Here is a 15,998-nt window from a genome sequence, read left to right as displayed (position 1 = left end):
AACTGCAACATTGATCTGCATAATGTGTAACTCAACTATTTTCTAGTACATTTGCCAATTGAACTGGCATGCTGAGCTGCTGTGTCAAGTTTGCCATGCAATGACTGGAACACATCTCTAGTCTGTATAGTGCACCTCCGGGAAACATCCTATTCTTTTCAGTAATAAAAAACTAAGGGCTTCATTTAGAGTTTGGTGGACAAGTTGTATCCTATTGTATGTGTAATAAGAGGGACGGGCTATCCCATCACGTTTGTGATGGGATACCCATCTGCCACAGCCTGAATCAGGCCTTATGTGGAGCATTAATACCTGTAGAAATTGTACATCATTTCCCAGAGGTAATTGTTCACTTCAATGGCACAGACATCTTGTTGCAACCTAGAGCTCGCTCTATTGCAACTAAACATTTTCAATATTAGGACAGAAAAAGGGGCAATGTGATTTTACACGTTTTGCTATGCTTAATATAGGAAATTGAATGAATCAGTGTTTATTTAGATGTGAGATTAAAACCTGTGTAGTGTCTTCCTGCCTGATTAGCAGAATAGTGAAAAATCATTGCACCGCTTTTTTACTCTGGTGATATCTGAACCAGCACTTCTTTGTTAACCACATACAATGATTCACAAAATTACTGATAAGGAATGCTCGGATGCATCATCTTTTATATTTTTACATACTTTTATTTATTTTGCCAAGAGGACAAATATTGTCATACAGTAATAACTTGTGCAAAATCTGATTTCTCCACTCTTATTTCATAAACAACAAAACTGTACAAACTAAATTGCTTTGTTGCTAATTGAATGTAAAAAGTACTCTGGTGACACATATTCTGCCTTTCCTTCATTTTAGTTCAATACAACGAGTTGCAGTAATGTGGAATTATTACCATATATTGTCTAGAATGCTTCAAAAGTGCAATAGGATGCATAATCGAAATGGATACCATTACAGTATCTATGAGAGTCAGAGAATACCTATGTGAATTTAGTCTAATACCTGCTAAAAATCATTTCCTATCAGCAGACGCATTGCACTGTTTTTGCTCAGTATGTCCTATGCACTACCAGACAAGGTGGTAGATGTGTAGATTAATGCAACACTTAAGCCTTTGAACTTAACTGTAATTTTTTTATTTTTATGCAGTCATTGAGATGTTATCAGGCCAGTTTGCTTCCAGTGTAGACACTCCTCTAGTCACACTTTTCTTTGAAGCCTACTCAACCTGTAAGGTATTTCTTCTTGAAACCATCCCCAGTCTTCAGGAGGTGAGTTGGTAAAGTGGGGAAAGAACAGAGTGCAGTGGATGAAGGTTTAGAGCTGTTACGTTTTGTGAGATAACTGATGCATACACATTGACTGCCCCTTCCTCTGCCTTTGCATATATACTTCATTTGATGAAATACAAAAAAATATGAAATTCATTCTCTTGACCCAGACTTGTGATCTCTATTTATGTAGCTGAATAAAATGTGTAAAAACCTTTATTGTAACTGACCAAGTATCAAATTCCTATCAGGTCAGATATATAAAACAAAATCAAAGCAAAACCATGCTATAATACTTAAGTGTAAGGGAACAGTAAGTGAAATAAGTATTTTTGAAAAAGAAAGTGACAGAATTAGATTCTAGGACAATTTAATAAAATCGCAGCTGCAGTAGTGTATTTTCTATGTCTACCACAACCTGTCCATGAATAGGAGGCAGGGGAAATATATTTTTTAAAAAGAGCTGGGGAGAGTGAGAAAATAGAGAGAGTGTGTGGGGAACCCTCATCCAAATAAGACAAGAGCGAAACAAATTCATGGATAACATTTCTATTTTAGAGAATCAGTTTTGTCTATTGGAATATTCTGCCAGTGAAACAAACCACTGCCTTTGCATGACAGAATCACTTCCTAGAGAACAGATGTCAAGTGCAGCTGCCTCTCCAGGGAACCCTCTACTTCCACATGAGGCTCATCTTTTCTTAGTAGTCAATGTGTAGTGTGTGGAACTGAAAACCTAGTGTAATTTATCTTAACAGGTCTGGGGGCAGGTCATCACCACTCTGGGACATTTGGCCGCCATTCTGCCAGAGGAGCAACTAGATAAGGAGCTTCCTTGGTTGGTCAATGAAGTTGAAAGGCTCCAGCCCCAGCTGCCTGCTGATATGGCATTTCGTTTGCTCACGGTGAGTGTGACCTTTTTTTGCTGTCCATGCTTGTCACTTCAACCAATCTCAAATGATCCACTCATAATGAACACTGTATCCCATAATGAGAGATTAGCTGCAATGAAACACTACATTATTGAGAAATGAGGGTTGAATAAAGAACTACAGGATTCCATTGGTGAGTTAGTTACACCACAGGTGGAGTTGTGAGATGGTTCAGGCCTCCATCATGTGTTCATTGGACCAACATATTGGCATTCCTCTCCCGACAGTACCAATGTTGTGGGTATCAGAAATTTTGGGATGTAGGAAAAATGTATGATTCCAAGTTTGCCCCTTAGGTACCCCTGAGAAATAGAACGACCACACCAATTCGGACAGTAATTCCCCACTATTTGACACATTCACGCCTGGTAATTATTTCAGTTTTGAGCTGGTGTATTGTTTTGGGAGATGAAGGGATTACAGGGAATATAGTTTTCCAACATTAATTCCAAATACTGAACCAGCTCAATTGTGATTAGTACACAATCCATGAAGCCAGCCAGAGAAGCAAAATGCACATTTGTATTTGTTACATATGAAATCGGGATTAATAAAGGAGAAATGTGTGCCAAAGCAATTGTGCTAGAATTTAAATAAACATCAACAGTGCTGAAATTTGCTTCAACTGTTGTTGTGATACTGGGTAAGTAAAAGTTGGTTATGGAAGTGAAATTGAGCATACTGACGCTCCATCTTGATGCGTTAATCATAACAAAACAGCAGATCTTCAGTCACTAGAGCCCTGACATAGGTCCTAAGCAGTAATTGGGCTTACTAAAGCCCTAGTGACCTCTTATAACAAACAGTGTGCCATTGCATTTTCTCTAGTCTGAGAGGCTGCTTACACCCTGTGAAATACAAGTAAATTTACAAATGACCTTCACTAAGGAGCCCCATGACTTTGCATTGCACTTCTGGTGACCGAACATACAGGTAAAACAGTGAAGTCTAAAGAGGAGCACTGGAAATGTATCATGTTGGTAATCAATAATGTGTTGGAATTATAGAATACTACTTTTAGTTGCTATAAAAACAAATATAGCAAAGGAAAGAGTCCGTAGTTAGAGACGTGGGAACTGCATTAGCTGAAAAAGCAAGAGTGACGTAGACCTTGGTGGACACACTATTAGAATTATTACGTCTCCAATCTGCCAATTTTCATTTCCGCAGTACTATTGTTTTTGAGGCTTGAGAATTGTAGATTAATGTAGAGGCTCTAAGAGGAACAGTTTCTGCTAGGTCGGAGCACTTACAGTTAAAAGGACAGGATGTTCAAATTTCCTTACAAGTCCTTCTTTTGACAGTCTCCACTTGTAATAAAAATTTGAATACCAGCTACAAACATAAAAACATGACAGAATTTTGTTGTATGGCATATTGACCATATACATATTTTGAGGTTGTTCCCCCAGTGAGTCTTACAAGCCCTCATTGCAGGTGAGCATTCTCCTCATTAGCATCTGTGTAGCTAAATGTGTTCCTAAAACTGCTTTTAGTCATCACCCATCTTCTGTGTTGCAGCTCCTGCCTCCACGTTGCCTTTGATTCTCATAAGCAAACACTATCGTTTTAGGCTCCTCTGTACTCCCATGGTTCACAGTGTGCAGGGGTGCAAGAGGGACATTGAGCAATCCTGGTCCACAACTGTTAATAGTGAAACAGATGTAGCGGCGCATACATGGATCCAGTTTTTAGAGGAGCACCCCAATTATGTCTGTATTTTACTATCTAACAGGAAAAAAGGGAAAAATGTATTTCCAATAGTGTTCATCCACCCATGCTACATCTAAGTGTGCCCTTTGGCTTGACGGTGTATTTTGCTGACTTTGGATGAGACTACATTAGTGGAGTGTGGATCACTTGGAGAAGCAGGCAGATAACTAGAGGACCTGTAGGATGAACAGGGAGAAACAGGAAGGTGAAAGGGAGGTCAAACAGAGGAGGAGGATAAGGGAACAAGACTCTCCAAAAAGTGCAGTACAACTGAATGGAGGAGGAGGAGGACCAAGATCACTAGCAGGATTAGGAACACACGGAACTGGATTTCCAAGATAATGAAGAGAAGCAATAGCAGGAGGACCATGGGAAAAACCTGGAGGATCAGGCAGCCAAAAACCACAGTCGACCAGGATGACTGAGATCCCAAGGACATAAGGCCCAGCATGCCTAAGACAAAGAGGAGGATCAGTAAAACCAGGAGAATAAGTAGAATGAAGTAGACCAGAAGGACCAGAACCAGGAGGCCAAAGAGGAGAAGAAGTACAAGTAGACCCTTTATTAAGCGCCATAGAAGCCAGAAACTAGCTGACTCCAAACCCTTTCAGTGGTATAACAATGAATGTATGCAAGCGAGAATTGCCCTTGGCAATGCTATCAGGGTTGGGGAAATGGGTACTGTCCGTACTGCAAGATATGAATACAAAAAAGCTATCCATAAAGCCAAGTGCCTATGGGATGAGCTTAGATGGCAGGACCTAAAAGAAGCTAGTTTGCAGAATAATACCAAATTATTCTGGAATATCATTAAGCGAGGCAGAGGGGGTCAACCTGATCAGCCCCTAAGTCATGTCTCTCATGAAGGATGGGTTAATTACTTTAGGCCCCAATACGCGCGTAACCCTTTAGATGATCAAATGGAAGAAGTTAGTTATGTTTTTTATACTGATGAGGATTTTAATGACAAAGAAGTTTTAGCAGCTCTTAGTGCAGTTGCTGGAGGTAGAGCGCCAGGACCCGATGGTGTCCCTGCGAATGTGTTCCTCTACGACAAAATACGATGGGGTAGATATATCTTGTTGATGGCAAATGCTACGGCCCAGGGTGCCCGATCCCGGTTCCCTGGAAAGGGGCCGTGATAATTCCAGTGTATAAAAAAGGAGATGACACTCAACCGGGGAATTACAGACCTATCAGCTTGATAGATACGATTCAGAAGGTAGTTGGGAGGTTGATCCTGAACAATATCTTAGACCGGATTGAAGAAAATGGTACATTGTCCCCTTTCCAAGAGGGTTTCCGTAAATACACTAGCACCATTGATCAAGTCATTCATTTTATTCTTTTACAGTGGAAGACTGTGACATTGGGCAAGGGCAGCCTTTATGCTGCCTTTGTTGATCTACGTTCAGCTTTTGCCCTTGTCCCCCGTTCCCGTTTATGGGTGGCGTTGAGTGAATTAGGCCTTTCGGACGACATCCTAACCTTCGTAATGAGGCTACACAAGGGAAATCATGCTAGAATCTGCTGGGGAGGGCAGGGTAGGGTCACCACCCAGTTTCCGGTTGAACGAGGGGTACGGCAAGGCTGTGCCATGGCACTAACGTTATTATCTTTGTATATTAATGGAATAGTGGACCGTTTGTTGCCAGTGAATACAGATGCCCCTTCTCTAGCAGGTGTAAAAATTCAGATTTTAATGTTTGCAGATGACACATTAATTATTTCCAAGACTCCTAATGGCCTCCAGCGAGCTCTATCAATTTTTGAAGATGTTTGTGCTGCTCGAGGCCTGGAAGTTAATGTGTCAAAAATGAAAATAATGGCTTTTAATCCGCATCGAAGTTTTAAGGGGAGGGTTTTCATGAATAAACAACCACTTGAACTGGTCAGGGCTTTTACCTATTTGGGTATACAGTTAGAGAAGAGCCTTAAGTGGGACTGCCATATAGATTTAGCAGCCCTGAAACATCGACAAGTTACAGGAGCTTTAAGTCTGGAGCATAAAAGGTCTCTAGCAAAACCAATTAGACCAGTCCTCCAAGTTTATGAATCTAAAGCTGTTAGCTCCGCGCTTTATGGCGCCGAATTATGGGGGTTTGAGAAAGCAGCTCCTTTAACTCTTTCTGAAAATACGTTCCTCCGTAGTATTACCAATCTCCCACATAGCACCCCTCTTAAGCCACTTAGATATGATTTGGGTAGAAAAGCTATTATTGATGTCGCCAAGTTGCGTCCGATTTTATATTGGCGCAGGTTGTGGACGACACCTGAACTCTCATCATATGCCTCAGGTTTTCTGGATGTAATAAAATCTGATGCCTTCCACAAAATCGGTTGGTTAAGAGGTGTTAGGAATAGCCTAATTGGCCTTGGAATGAGAATGCTATGGGAGAACCCATTAGAGGCTTCCTTTCCCTCTAAAAACATCCTAAAAGAGAAGTATTGGGAGTGGGCTGCTTTTAATGCTTGGAGTAACTCTGACTCATCTTCTATGGTGGGAATCTTCTTAGAAACAAAACTCACACCCAGATTAGAATCCTATTGGGATAATATCACCAGGCCGAGAGATAGGAAGCTTTTCTTCCAACTCAGGGCAGGCTCCTTACCTTTAAAGTCCCTTATGTCCAGGTGGACTCCCATAAGTGATAACATCTGTCCTGCCTGTGGGAGTCATAGCGAAACAGTTGCCCACCTGCTTTTTGACTGTCCCGCCTATGCACTCCCACTAGGCGAGTTTGGCTGGCTCCAGTGTGCAAACTACTTTGCACATTTAGGAGCGCCGAATCGGAAAGGCTTATGCGCACCAGCACTTTACCATTTAGCGGTAGCCAAATACCTAGGATGGGCGTGGGCTATAAGGCTGAAACCTAAATCTGGGTAATTCTTTGGTGAGCATTAATTTTAACTTCCATAGCCTGGCCAGTGAATGTGATTGATTATTTTAACTGGGTGTAACTTTTATCTCGTCCATTTGCTCTGAGATCTAAGTTTTATCAAACATATTTAACTATCCATCCAAGGCATTTTTAACTGTATCTAAATGTTGTGCTTTTATGAGTATACTTCGAATAAAGGTACTTTGGAATGGAATGGAATGGAGAAGAAGGATGTGCAAGTGGAAAGGGAGGGTCATCAGGAGGACCAGGACCACCAGAACAAGAAGGAAGAAGATGAGCAGGTCAACATGGAGAACCTACACCACTGTGAAGACCCTACACAGAATGAGGAGGAGGAAGATGGCCATGAGGATGAGTAGAAGGGGAGGTGAGGGTCCAGGACAGCCAAGAAGTTTAGAAACTCCAGGACCACCAGAAGATTAGGAAAACTTGAACCAACAGGGGACCAATACCATGTCCAAGAACTAGGAAAACCAAGAGGATCAAGACCAGGAAGAATAGGAAAAGGATTTCTAAGAGGTCTAGGAAAATAAGGAGGCAAACCAGAAGGAGGGAGACCAGTAAGAGAAAGCGGAGGCTAGGAGGTCCAGAACAGCAGCCACCACCATGACCACCATGAAAAAACTGAGGGCCAACACCAGGATTGCTAGGAGTAACAGCACCAGAGGATCCAGAGGACCTTGGAAGAGGATGACCAAGATTAGCTGGACCATGAACATAAGGACAATGAAGATCATGAGGACCAGCAGGACTGGGACCAGAAGAATGAAAAGATTGAAGAACACCAGGGCAAGAGCACCAGAAGAACAACTAGGAGGGACACAGCAATAAGCACCATGTTAAAGATAATCCTTTTAACAGAATTAGGATCTCAGTTGGATAAGGGCTACTTATGGCCAATGACCAATACCTAGAAGACCAGGACCAAGAATATGTAGATGAAGACCAGGAGGATGATTTTGAGGAAAATATGAGTTGACAGAAGGGAAAGAAGAATAAGAGGATGATCAGGAGGAAGACACCTAGAAAAAGGAGAACATGAAAATCAATATGAAGATTAGGGGAACTATGAAAAGGAAGACCTGGTAAACCAGGAGCATGAAAAGGAAAACCTATAGGTGGAAGACCAGGAAGATGAGAATGACCAATAGGAGTAGAGGGACCAGGGCAACCAGGAAGTCCAGGAGCACTAGGATTACCAGATCCACCAAGAGGACACAACTATCAAGGGAATCACAATGGGACACGCATCAGGAGAACTAGGGACAGGAAAAGCAAAGGCAGAATGATGATTTGAAAATGAAAGAGAGATCAACAAAACTGATGGGTACCATTAAGATCAAGACCAGCAGGAAGACCAGGAGCAGGAAGACCAAGGCCATGAAGGAAGGGACTAAGATGGACAAGAGGATCTAGACTGTGCCATAAGAAGAAGGAGTAGAAGAAGGAGTAGCAGACAACCAAGAGAAATAGAACCACCAAGAGAACTAGGACAACCAAGGCAAGGGCCGTCATCAACAGTGGCTAAGAATACAGGGCCTATGATGACAAGTTAGTCTAGGCTTCATGTGTTAGGACATGCCCCTGTTAAATGCTGGTTAATGGGAATGTGCGTGAGGAGCACTCCTAATCTAGTAGTTTTAACCTCCTAGTCAATTGGTGCTATGATTGATAAGGGTTGTCACTCCTTGGTTAAATTATTGTTAAGACTAGCTCTTTGTTGACTTGCCAGCGCTCGAAAGTTCAAGACGAAAAAAGGAATATAATCAGACTCGCGAACATCATAAATTTCAGGTTGAAAGTAGACTACTACCCGGCACAGCACACATCGTTGATAACATTGAGCACGCTCCGGCGATATTAATAAATTACCAACTCCACCAAGAGTGGCCACCGGGCATGCGATTAAGATGTGTTATATGTTAATATTGATTGGAACATTTGAAGAATTATGACAATACATTTTATGTATATATTGTGTTTAAAAAATTTACTGTGATTCATTTATAACATGTGATTTAAAACATGAATTTTGAAGCGATTAAGAAGCATTCAAATGAATGATAAGTGATGGTTATATTAATTGATTAAGTTTGAGAAATTTAGAAGGTGTGAGACAACACCAAGTGAACAGTGCATGACTGGACTAACTTCCCTGTTAAATGCTGAACATGTTCTCTTCTGGTTCCTTGATGGACTAAAATCCAACATCTGACTCCAAAAGATAACCTCTACAGAAATCACTATGTGGATCTGAGAGATCTTAAGGCACTGTGAGTCAAGAAAACAGAGCAACCAGGAAAGAAAAAAATAGACATAAGCACGGTCATCTGTCAAAATCTACTTGTGGTCATATGTATTTAGAGTTAGTACACAAGAGAGCTCATTCACACACCAACTCACTCTTGCATTCAGACAGAATGTACACATTGAAGTTTGTAATTCACCACTGACCATCATCATTTGCACAAACTGCCCTTTGGCCTCATCTCAATTTTCTTATCTCCTTGCAGACCCTTGAGTTATGCATCAAGGCAGCTGTTACTAAGAGTTGCAGAGCGCTGAATGGAACTGTGCCAACCGTGCTTGCCATCCTGCATCACCTGGTAAGTATATACATGAGGACAAACAAAGTATTTCAGTGGGAGGTGACAGACATTTCCTGTGCAACATATTGTAACAAATAAAGTTTATACCTTCATCCAATTTATAGTAGGAGTGTTTTTAAAGGGCAACATTTGGTAACTCTCTTGCATAAAATATTTAATTATAATCCATAAAAATCCTATATGAACCAATTTGCTTCTAAGATGCAAAGAAAGAAAACAATGGATATAAATCTGTCAGTGTTGAGAGCTCCTCTGCAAGAACACCCCATAAGTCTGCCTCCCGGCAGCTCTGGCTCTGATAATAGGTAACAGAGGAACAGAGTGACAGGGAAAGGGAAGGGACCCAGGGGGAAGACCAAGGATGGAGACCTGAAAGAAAAAGCTGTACCCAATAACAATGGTTTACAACAGAGACATAATACTAACAAAGCTTATCTCGGAGGTTCAATTGTCCAGTTAGACTTTACTATATAACATATACTGGACTATGCATGACATTCCCAACAACAGTACACCCAATCTTAAATCTATATATTTAATAATAATAAGGCTATATCATATACATTTGATTAATGCCATCAATCAAAGGAATTTCAGTATTTATCCCACTAAGGTTCCTAAAGTCAATATGTGCAGAAACTACCCCACAATTTAGTTCAAATAATCCAAATACACAACATTTCTGGAATATCCTTACAATCCAAACTTGAAGCATTCAAGACCTCTGTCTACATATAAGAAGGCCCTCTGAAAACAGGTGCACAACTTGACGGCCATAAGCATGACATTTACAATAGCAATGCTGGCTCGTGGAATCTGGAATGAATGGGAAACAAAAGACAAGCATCTCTGATGAGGACCAAAGTGCGAGAACTGAATGCCGGTAAAGAAAAAAAAATGAAGTGGTACAGCTGAAACAGCGAGTGGCGGTGAGAACAGAAAAAGGCCCTAATGAAGCCACCGACAGAAACACTCGCTCCCCACTCTGCTGACTAGAGACCTGGGACGCAAAATGGGCAAAAAGTGAAGCAAAAAAGGCCTGCTCTGAAAAGCATGCAACCCACTATGCTGGCCAGACACCGTAGGATGCTAAAGGGCAACAGCTTTACCGTCCCCAGAGATAAACCAAGATGAAGTATAACAACAGCCTTCGTCTTGATTACGTTGAATAGCCGCCACTAGTGCCAGCTTTGTTAAAAGCATTAAGTACCACTACCTTCTGCAATCTCGCCAGACTTCTGAGTCTACAAACTATCTAAAAACCATAGGAAACTAAGGCATCCATCTTAGAGTGGTAACTGAGAATTTGCACTTCCACCAATATTGGGCACCCTGAGCATGCTGTATTCCACACAATTAATTTTTCTGTAGCGTGGTATGGATCATGGCCCCACAAGTCCTGACAAACTCCTATGCTGTCATTCCCCCACTGGAAGTTATTTGCTGTCTGGATGTATGGGATTGGCTTTCAGATAGCCTAGCTACCATTATTATTTATTATGGCTTTGTTATTGGCAGATCTGCACACCCTCAAGTGGGGTTTCCGATGAAACAGAAGAGCCACTCAAGTTGTCCACGGCTATTATCCTGTCACTGGGTGAGTTGGTCATAAATGTATGTATGTATATATTTGTGATACTGCAAGTATATATTGGCCTTTACTAGGGATCAGGTCCTCTGTAACATTAATTTCTGTACACTGCCCTGCACGTAACTTGATCGTCTTAAAAGCTACTATTGCTTCAGTATTTAACTTCCCCCCCTCAGCACATTGGTTGGCTTGCTACTGGAATATGGTGCCCAGTTTACTATATACAGCTATAGTAGTCACGTGAGTACCATGTGCTCGTAAGATCATCATTAAATGTTGCAGACCATTGATAACATACCTCCTGGACATGCGTTGAAGAATGGCCTTGATGGGCTGCTCCCCGGCGTTGAGTTCCTTCTTGCATAATTTTATGTTGTGCTATTTTTCAATTATGTCTATTTTTTCTTTTCACTTTACTCTTGCAGCCCATTCTCACTCTAGTGAGGTCCTTAAATATTTTGAAGGTAGCTTGATGCAGATAGGTGCAGAGTCCCGTGCCACAACATTACAGCTGCTCTGCAAGCTCCTTTCGGAAACTGGTAAGACTGTCAGTGGGTGGGTGGCAGTGTGTGATTTAGGCAGGGAAAATAGTTAAAAGGATATAATGCTTGTCATAGAATCCGGAGCCCTAAGTTGTATTCCCAACTTACTCCCTTACTTGTCCAACATGGTGCAGCTATAAGCAAAATACTTTAATTTTATATTCTTCAGCTATATTAACTGCCATCTTTTCCTGGTAGAGCACTGCAATTTACGAATAAAGTCTTGCTTACATCAACTTCAATTATGTGAATCATGGTGAAGAAATAAAGGAGTGCCACTGTTTTCTTTTCGGTTAATTGTTCCCATTGTGAGCCATTAATTGGACAGGGACACTGTGAAAACTGATTCTGACATAGACACTGGACAGGAACAAAAAGGGAAATAAAATATGAAGCAGGTCAACACAGACACACTCAGTGGTACATGATGACACAGACATGCACGGCAAAACAGGAAGGCTTTAATAACCCCATGGGGCTCACAGTCACAGACTCACAAACCAAAACTGAAAGACAGGACCCTCAGGGTGGTATTCACAGTTGATAGTGGAAACTTCACTACTTATGTATTAATCTTGATCTTACTAGACAAAGTCAATATCTATGTGTTATGAACATTTGATGTATGGCTTTATTTAATAGATTCAGAAGGTGCCTTTTATCTGGATGCTGTCCATCACGTGCTTGAGGATGACAATCGCAAGGTACCATCAAGCTATTATACGTGTGTTAAAGCACTTTCATAATTAGCAACTCAATCTAATTAAAGTTATGCAGTTTTTGCATAGTGCAGTAGTCCTACTTACATGGACTCAGAGCTGTGGTTTGCACACCACAATCTGTTGACTTTCTCCAAGGCAAGTCTTCAGTGGAGGTGTTGGGTCATGCAACCTCCAGCCATTTCTGTCAGTTCAGTGTATCTTGTGTTCCATTGTCTCCCTGTCCAAGTGGACATATCCCAGTTTTCCTTCCCTAGTCTGTGTCAATGCATTGTTTTCAGACCCAATCCCAGAGGTTGCTGATCCCTAATTGTTTAATAAATGTGTGTTAAAAGAAAGGTTGTGAATGCTGTTAACATATTTGGTCTGTATTTCACATTGAGTTGATCTGTAATGCCCCTCACTGAGGAGGAGAATGTTGATGATCAAATAAGGGGTTTCGAAGTTCAGAATATTAATATCTCCTCAAATCTTTAACAACCGTGGTGTAAGGTATTTCAAATGTCTCTACCAAGAATAATATTTGGGCTATGTCTCAGCGAAATTTCACCAAACGCGGATCGATAATACAGGATAATATTCAATGTGCACGTTTGAAAAGTCTGATTGTGATATAAAAGATGTATTTTATGTAGAAATTGGAATATATGTGACTTTCTTGATGCCATGTATGTCCACAATGTGCCTGACTTCAGTGCCATGGAGAAAGCAAGTAACTCAGTATCAGAATCACCATGTTCAGCATGTTAGCAAGCACAGGACATAGGCACAAAGGAAAATCAATAAAGCTGTTTTCTTTTGATAACGAAAAAAAGGCTGTATTGCCATAACTTTGTCTCTATTGGATTCTCTTTGAGCGGTGTATTGGGTTTGTCATTTTTAACCTCAGGGCAAGATATAAACCAAGTTATCCTTAGATATTTTTCAGATTAAACCAGGAACATCAGAGACAGGACTCTGCTAGGAATGTTAGAATCACAGAAATCAAGCATGGATGTATTCTTTGGCAGTTGAAGCCATTGTGGCCAGATTGTGCAAATATACAGCGTACAGAACCATGTTAGGGATGTGAATTTTAACTCAATACTGGATACAGGAGACTGACTATTTACGGTCTTGAGCCAAAACGACTTCTTGAAAGTGATATGGATCAACCAAACAACAAGGTGTGGGACAATGAACTCTAAGTACTGCAACCCATTTGTTATCTGCTGTCCGTGTTGGGATGTCTGCTCAATCTTACAGGTGGAGTTAGACAGCGGCCATCATTCTTCCCACAGACAACTCTAGTTTTTTTTGTAATTCCCTTAGCAGTGGAATCCACAGCCTATTGAATTCTCATTTGCATTTTTGTAATCAATATCAGGTCCTTAAAGCTTTTTTGTTGGTTGTAGCCTACCTAGGCATATTTTGCAATGTTTTTTCTAAATCTTTTATCAAATCTCAGGCACCTATAGAAGGTGGAGCCCACCTGGAATATTTGAATATTCCCTCAATCACACTTCAGTCAGACACTCTGTAAAAACAGTTTCATTAAATTGACTCTAGTTTCATTCTCAGAGTGTCATAATAGCCCTTTTTGCAACATACTTTAAAAGGTTGTATCCAGGTACTGGCTTTCCACACATAAAAATGTATATCTGTCTACTCTGTGGACAAAGGGAAGGAGAGAATACATGGTTTTCTCACACTCCCTTGCTACTTTCTCACTGGAATGTGTGATTTTCTCCTATTCATACACCAAAAGGGTTTCTCACTAACCATGTTTACCTTTTTTCTCAATTACAGGTTATTCTTGCCACTTTAAGTTTAATGTCCAGTTTAACAGCAAAAGGTTTTTATGATGTGAACGGAAGAGCTGTGATGGATTATGTGCTTAAAAAAACCAGCCTCCTTATCAAAGAGCAGGTAAGTGGCAGATGTACATATTTGGGTAGGTGAATGTGTTAGGGAACAGCAACAGTAGTCAGCACACAAGAAATAAGTGGACCTTTTAGCCCCCTTGTACCCCAATGTAGTTACTTTGCCATATAATATACATTGGCAGTGTCACATATTTGCCCCTGGTGGTGGAATATAGACCTCATGTCCCTCTCGTTAATTCCCATAGTCTCACCTAGACATTCTATGTTCTACATTTGAGCTTGATGTTCCCTACTTCCACTCCAGTGCGCCTTTCTCCCTCCGTCACTTTTATGGGTGTCCCTTATCCATTTGTCTGCTTACATTTGTACCTGAAATTCAGCAGCTGCCCATCAATGCCAACACTGTACATGCCTTTTCTTCATGTCTTGTTATTCCAGGGTGCCCATGATGTGAACCAAACCACTCAAGTGAATTTACTCATAGCTTTCACTTCAAGAGTCATTCTTCCAGTACACCCAATCTATGGTTTTTCCATTATTGTGAAAAGTTTAACCTAGTGTACCCTTACTATTGTGGGGTCTGAGTTAGTGATGTCAAATGCAAGTGGAGTCGTTGTCCCGAAGTTCAACTATTGCAGCTGGTTTGATTCATACTGTGGCACTTCTGGCAATTTTATAACTTTTATCCTGCTTTTATGTTGTGCAAAATCGTCCACTGTTGTGAACAACGAGTTTCAGAAAGTGGTCTGATAATCTCCTTTAGTTATTCTCTTTCTCCTTCATTGCCCTCCTCTTCCACAGGCCTCATGTATGATTTTGTATTGGGCACTTCTTCTGTTTCTTCTCTTTTCTTTGACTATCTCAAGTCCTTTGGGCACTTACACTTTGATCCTATCTCTAGTAGCTGGAGGAAACACCTGTCTTCTGACTAGGGGCCAGGAATGGGTGTTGAATCAGTGCTCTTCACCGGTGCTTGTGGGGCTGCAGGTGATATGTGGCAGCATTGGCAATGGCAGGTGGCATGGTGTCTGAAAACTGCAGTATTCTTGGCTTTGTCAGTGTTTCTGGGAGAGTAGGCCATAGTGGCTTATGGTCTCACCAATTCCTCCATAACAGCAGAGGTGCCATGACCTTCTTGATCACTGTGAACCAGGTAGGACTTCCTCAAGCTTGGTCAATGCATCCATGTTACAGAGTAGTTGTACCAAGATGCACATCTCAAGTCCATGCTCAGTAATATGTGTGGGGATTGGGCACCACTGATGACGTCTGGTATCCATCTCCTTGGGGCCTGACCATAATCCAGAGTGTCTGCAGTCCATGCTTAGTCTTACTCTTGGGTTCCCAGTAAGCTCAACTAATAGATGAGCCAGACACTGTCCATAGTTTTGTTTTTACCACAGGCCAGAGGCATCATTCCAGGAACAATTCAGATGCCTGTCCTTATGTTGCATCGCATTGTAACAATGGTGCTTGAATACCTAGATCCCATCTTAGTAACCTGATGCACATGTTGACTGGCATGAGTGCAAAGAAATAAGATGCTCAGACACTGTGAGAATGGGACTCGCTCCATACACGTCTCAACAGCAGTGCTCCCATGTAGTACATAGGCCTACCACACAATCCAGCCTTTGTGAGACAACTGGCCCTTAGACTTTGCCGGGGCTAACTGAGAAATTTCTTGGGTGATTCGGCAAGGCACATGGGCATTCAGCGAATGCACTGATAAGCTGTGTTTTTCACTGATAATACATTATCTAGTGGACTCCTTTCTGTTACATACCCCGCTTTATCGTCAAAATGCCTAACAGGGCAAACTACCAAATCCTACACAAAGTAGCACAAAC

General features: G+C 41.3%; 1 protein-coding gene across 1 annotated transcript; it reads left to right on the top strand.

Annotated features, from left to right (window-relative positions):
• The first annotated feature begins 1,730 nt into the window (after nucleotides 1-1,730).
• On the top strand, nucleotides 1,731-14,127 carry LOC144773818 (uncharacterized). The gene is made up of 5 exons (XM_078658915.1): nucleotides 1,731-2,179; nucleotides 9,336-9,428; nucleotides 10,950-11,028; nucleotides 11,448-11,561; nucleotides 14,072-14,127. The coding sequence occupies exons 1-5, from the start codon at nucleotides 2,159-2,161 to the stop codon at nucleotides 14,125-14,127; spliced, it is 363 nt and encodes a 120-aa protein (XP_078515041.1). The 5' UTR covers nucleotides 1,731-2,158.
• Nucleotides 14,128-15,998: the final 1,871 nt, after the last annotated feature.

This window comes from Lissotriton helveticus, chromosome 8, assembly GCF_964261635.1.
Source record: "Lissotriton helveticus chromosome 8, aLisHel1.1, whole genome shotgun sequence".
In the NCBI taxonomy this organism is placed as follows: Eukaryota; Metazoa; Chordata; class Amphibia; order Caudata; family Salamandridae; genus Lissotriton; species Lissotriton helveticus.
This window is presented reverse-complemented; position numbering and strand designations above follow the sequence as displayed.